The 6,000-nt window shown below is 32.9% G+C and overlaps 2 protein-coding genes across 2 annotated transcripts in view; both read left to right on the top strand.

Moving 5' to 3' along the window:
- LOC104734049 (FBD-associated F-box protein At5g38590-like) lies at positions 713-2,581 on the top strand. The gene is made up of 4 exons (XM_019233713.1): positions 713-942; positions 1,370-1,940; positions 2,090-2,200; positions 2,279-2,581. Exons 1-4 carry the CDS (start codon positions 713-715, stop codon positions 2,579-2,581), a joined length of 1,215 nt encoding a protein of 404 aa, XP_019089258.1.
- The window catches only part of LOC104734050 (putative FBD-associated F-box protein At5g38570), a 9,375-nt gene continuing 8,833 nt past the window's right edge, over positions 5,459-6,000 (top strand). The window contains exon 1 of the mRNA XM_019233714.1: positions 5,459-5,880. Coding sequence (XP_019089259.1) covers positions 5,459-5,880 — 422 coding nt within the window. The remainder of the gene's footprint in view (positions 5,881-6,000) is intronic.

The following is a 6,000-nucleotide window of genomic DNA, read 5'->3' on the forward strand; positions in this document are numbered from 1 at the left end:
TACAGAAACTGGTGAAACCGTATGAACTTTGCTTGTGCTGAATTAGATGTCTAATTTTTATTGACTTCCAAATAAATTATACTAAACGTTACTAATTGATCTAAAAAAAAAATCATTAATTTTGCCAAGGCACACCATTAAATTATTTGATGAAACAATTTGACAGCTCGATTAGTCCATTAGCGAATTCTATTAGTTTGTCAAACATAAATTCAAGATTTATTTGAAAAATCAATTTAACGACTTAATGTTTGTTAAATTATTCTGTAAATGTTGTGCCTTATCTGATAAAGTCAATGAAAATTCGTGATTTGTTTGAATGTCAATAAAAATTAGACATTTAATTTACCACAAACAATATTCATGGTATTGTTCATCACTTTTGATAATTCATGCTTTTCTGAATTTTTCCCCCAAAAAGGAAATAACTATCTTTTAAATATATTAGTGAATAAGACTTATTAATACTTTTTTGTTATATTTTTGTTCACATCACATTAAAATAAATATCATTAAAATAAGTAAAATATTTTTTGTTCCTAGATTCTATTTTCTAGGGTTTAAGCTTTTTTTTTGGGGTTTTGACCCGTTCCTCTGTGTTCCTGTTTTTTACCTTGTTAATAATTCGTTTGCTTGGGTTAAAAGACAACTCCTTTTTAGTCTTATGGTCTTATTGACAAAAGAGAACTCTGTCGATTGTAGTATCTTGATTATGGACAAAATCAGTGGATTGCCTGATGCTGTGCTGGTGAAGATATTATCGTTTCTTCCAACAAAAGTTGCTGTGTCCAGTAGCATTTTGGCTAAGCGTTGGGAGTTTCTTTGGATGTTGTTGCCTAGACTCGAGTTCACTTCTCAGATGGTTACAACAAAGCCTGGACTTGGGGATTTTATCAACAAGAACATGCCATTACATAGAGCTCCATTCATAGAAAGCTTGCAGTGCCGGCTTAACTAGGAGGGCGGGCAGTGCGACTGCCCTAGGTACATAAATTAAAGGGGCATATATGTATAAGATAAAGAGCACAAAAAAAAATTTGTAAGTTAAAAAGGCACAAAAAATAAACTTTGTAAGCTAGAAAGGAGTACAGAAAAAAAAATTATTAGCTAAAAGATAAACACAAAAAAAAAATTTGTAAGCTAAAAAGGGGCACAAAAAAAATTTGTAAATTAAAAGGCACACAAAAAAAACTTTGTAAGCTAGAAATAGGCACAAAAAAAAAAATTATAAGCTAGAAAAAGATACAAAAACAAAATTATATGAACCCAAAGAAACCTAAAAAAAATCAGTAAATTTTTCTATAGGTTAAGGGGCATTTTTTTTTAGTTTGCCCAGGGGCATGTAATATGTTTAAGCCGGCACTGAAAGCTTGCTTCTTGAGTTATCTAGACGAGACAGTAAACCTGAAGATATCAAACGGTGGATTGAAATCACAGTTTCTCGCAATGTACGTGAGCTGGATATTTTTTATGGTTCCGAGAATGAAAACATATTCCCAAGTAGCTTGTTTACCTGCAAATCGCTCGAGGTCTTGAAACTCAAATGGGCGACTCTCATGGATATTCCCTCTAGGGCTTGTCTCCCCTCTCTCAAAATTTTGCAACTTGAAAGTGTGAAATTCGTAGATGAACAACTTCTTCAAAAGCTTCTATCTATTTGTCCTGTTCTTGAAGATCTATCGGTGCATTGTTATAAAGATCACAATATGGAAGAGTTCACTATTATCGTCCCGTCTTTGCTGAGCTTATCACTCTTTATACCTGATGATTGGTTGTTCGATGGGTATGTGATAGATACTCCTTCTTTGAACTATCTGAAACTTGAGGATTGTAATCATTTGAATCACAACTCTTTGATTCAAAATATGCCTAAGCTGAGGGAAGCCTATGTCGATGTTAGGTACTTTCTTCTCAAGAGTGTTATTGAATCAATCACATCTGTCAACCATCTTACAATATGTTCAGAGGTAATTAGCTTCCATTTATCAACTCCAAGTTGTCAATCTCATTTATTTATAGAATCTTCTGTTAATAGTTATGATTATGTGGGCAGGATGTGTATGGTATTGGTTTTGTCGTTTTCAACCAGCTTGAGCATCTGAACCTATGTGTGTGCAAAAGGGATTCGTCGAATCTTCTTGGCCAGTACTTGCTCAAGGATTCTCCCAAGTTACGAGTACTAGACATCTCTATAGTGGGAGTAAGTTTCTTTGACAAACTAGTTTATCTGATACCGTAATATGCATGGTTTTAATCTAATTCTTCTGCTTGGCCTTAGGATCATGGGATGGATGAGCGTAATGGTATGGTTTGTTGGAATCAACCAAGTCCTGTTCCTGAATGCTTGTTGTCGAGTCTACAAATTTTCAACTGGTCACGATACTTTGGGAGACCACAAGATAGAGATATTGCGGTTTATATCTTGAAAAACGCTCGTCACTTGAAGAAGGCAACAATCCTGGCCGATAGAAGCGAACATTTTGTTCCAAACGTTCAGATGATCAAGGAGTTGGCACTTTCTCCCCGAGCTTCAATTAAATGCCAAGTCGTATTTGTTGAAGACTTGAAGTGGTTTGTGTAACATAATTCTAATTTCCATCTATACCGTGTGTCCAAATTTTAATTTTGAAAAATCTTTCAATTAGGAACAAAGAAAATTGACTGAATCTTCCATGAAATAATTAAGTTACGAACAAGAAATCCAAAACTATTTCTTTAATGAAATGAACAGTCGATGACTATGTTCTTTGACCCTATTTTTTTGCTCTGTTGGATGGTTTCTCTTTTTGAATTTAAATAATTTCCCACCAAACTACATGTTATATTATAAAACTTGTCTTCCATCTCTGAAAACTTGTCTTCGACAAAAGGTTTATTTCTTTTTTTTTATCTCTTATCCAAGAAAGAATAGATTATTGCGTTTGTGCTGAAACCTACTTTAATCTATGCTACAATCAATCTTCATGAGAAAATATAAGTACTGTAACTCAAGTACTGACTGCATTGACATTCCAATTTCCAAACTCCTGCCAAAAACTCTAGACAATCTAGAGCTTCATGTTGCATCGCGATAAGAATATTGCCCAAGGTTCTACACTTCAATTAGCTTATTGCAATGAGNTTTTTTTTTTTTTTTTTTTTTTTTTTTTTTTTTTTTTTTTTTTTTTTTTTTTTTTTTTTTAACTCAGAGTAAATCCCCAGGCTTATGGAAGGCTCGAAACTAATCTCTGGAGAGGTGTAGCCCATGGATAGACCTTTTCTCTGGATATTCAAATGGGCCGTTAGATAGGCCCATATCTATGTAAAGGTGTCCAGGAAAATGTGACTTTGTTGACTGGTTCTCCCGCTATCTCCTGCAAACGCTGCGTTTGCGGGTGGTAGCGGTTGCTAGCGATTGGTGCCAATCACACAAACCGCTTCCAGTCGCTCCCAGCCGCTCCCAATCGCTCCCAACCACTGAATTCTAAAAGCTGTTTCCCGCAAGTGTTTGCGGTTGCGGGCGTTTGCGTTTGGAATTTTTTTTTTTTTTGAAAAAACTTGAAATAAAGCAATGATAATGAAATATTTTTATATATATCTTTTACCTAACTATTTTATTCATTAATGATGGAAGAAATTGAACTACGGATACGATTGAGAATATTAAAAATAAACAATTGGAAGAAAATAAGATTTCAATTAACAATAACCCGGAAAACTTGAAGTAAATTTGCACATAAGTTCAAAAAAATCTAAATAAATATAACATTTCATCAGAAATTTAAGAAAATAAGATTATTTGTGAAAAATATAAAAACAAATCACGAGTGACTCTTTTCAACTCTCGCTTGATCATTACTACTGATGCAAATACTGCTCCATAGAACTTATTGAGTGTGTGAGATTTAAGAAAGAAGATATACGATCTAAAACATATGTTTAGTCATTTATCAAATTACTTGATTAAAGTTTTGGTAAAAAGTCAAATGCATAAAGTAATAATTATTTTACTATGAAATTTATTTGTTTTTTAAATAATTATTTTAGTATTTTTAATGAATTTTAATTATAAATTAAGATTAATAAAGTTTTTGATATTTTAAAACATTTATATAATTATATATCACATTTATTTATATTCCAACCGCTATTGCACCCGCTGGTTAACCAGTCGTAAACCTCCCGCAAACGCATCAATTTTAAATCGCTAAACCAGTCGTTCAAAACGCTTAATAACGCTTGAAACCGCAATCGCCCGCTTCCGCAATCTTCCGCAACCGCAACCGCAACCGCAGCATTTGAACCAGTCAAGCCCAGTTTCGCGCAGCAGGAGAATCGAACCTGAAACGCTGTAACGTCCCAGTCTCGCTCCCTACCACTCGACCACAAGCTCCCGGATGCAATGAGGTTTTTCTACCCACTTTTGGCTACTAGATCCATTCTTATCAGAAACAGTAAACAAGATTATGTAGCTAGTGTATCATATAACTCCTTTAGAAGTGTTCATGAAAAGAATAGAAAAAAATCACTCATTCTTTTAGATATGTTAGCGAATAGAAATCTATATATATATATTTTTGGAGATATTTATGAAACAAATTCTGAAGTTCATACTTATTTACAAGCATGCCATTGGTATTAATTATTATTATTTTTTTAATTTAATTAATTAATTTTAAATTTCAATTTTGGAAAACAAGATTTCTCATCCTAATAAAATGTCCAAAACAATAGGAACCACTTCCTTTAATATTAAGTATTAAGTTTATCATTAATTTAATTAATATTAAGTTTCTAATTTTACAAAACAATAAGAAGTAATTCTATAAACACACACAGTATTTTTCTTCTATAAATCACTACTTATTTAATTGTATGTTATTATAGTTCATATAATATAAAACAATAAACCTCAAACAAAATACTTTCTACACTAATTAATATAATATATATATATATATATATATATATATATATATATATAAGGTTGTACATATTAAAAAATACAAATTAAATATTAGTTTTATATATAGTTAATCTAGAAACCAAATAATATTTTATTTTTATTAAAAAATAGCCCTAGTAAACCACACTTCCTTCCAATGCGTTCAGTAATAAAAGAAATCGTAATGGAACTCTTCTTTTGTCATCATCACCATCGCCAGCCCACTATTATAAAATGTAAAAAGAGTTTCATATATATGAAGCCCGGCCCACAAAAAGGTTTGGATCATTAGGGTTTTCGAAACCTTTCGCTAATCATCAAATTATATATAACATTACCTAAATTGGTTTGATGGTAGCTTTGCAGAAAAGGTGATCAAGTTTACTCTACAGGTTTTTCTTCTAAGGTTTTGTTCTGTTCCTATGCGTGTGGCTGTCTTTTGTTTTCTTTAGTAATTCGTATGCTTAAATCTTGGATAAAGACAAATACTTTAATGATGTTCTTTTTTTTCTATAACAGTGACGTGAATTTGTAATGGACAACATCAATGGATTGCCTGATGACTTGCTCGTGAAGATTTTATTGTTTGTGCCAACAAAAGTTGCTGTATCAACTGCTGTTTTGTCTAAACGATGGGAGTTTCTTTGGATGTTGTTGCCTAAACTCGAGTTTATTTGTCCTTCGCAAACTCGAGTTAGGGATTTTATCAATAGGAAGTTGCCATTACACAGAGCTCCAGTCATAGAAGTATTACGTCTCCATGTAGATTGTTACTTATATGTTAAACCTGAAGATGTCAAACGATGGGTTGAAGTCGCGGTTTCTCGCTCTGTACGTGAGCTGGAGATTGTATACCGTACAAAGAATAAAAACATAATACCGAGTAGCTTTTTAAGTTGCAAATCGCTCGTGACCTTGAAACTCCGTTACATGACTGTCATGGATGTTCCCTCATTGGGACCAAACTACCAAACTTCAGGAAGAGCAACCTTGAGAGGAAGTTCAAAGGGAAGTGTCATCATTGTGGTAAGATTGGACACAAGGCTGATGTTTGCAAAAGCAAAGCAAAAGATCTT

Source organism: Camelina sativa, chromosome 12, assembly GCF_000633955.1.
Source record: "Camelina sativa cultivar DH55 chromosome 12, Cs, whole genome shotgun sequence".
NCBI classification, from domain to species: domain Eukaryota; kingdom Viridiplantae; phylum Streptophyta; class Magnoliopsida; order Brassicales; family Brassicaceae; genus Camelina; species Camelina sativa.

Coding starts and splice junctions, on each gene's coding strand:
- LOC104734049 (XM_019233713.1), top strand. CDS start 713: ATGGACAAAATCAGTGGATTGCCTGATGCTGTGCTGGTGAAGATATTA. Junction 943..1,369: donor CCATTCATAGAAAGCTTGCA/GTGCCGGCTTAA, acceptor CGGCACTGAAAG/CTTGCTTCTTGAGTTATCTA. Junction 1,941..2,089: donor TTATTGAATCAATCACATCT/GTCAACCATCTT, acceptor GTTTTCAACCAG/CTTGAGCATCTGAACCTATG.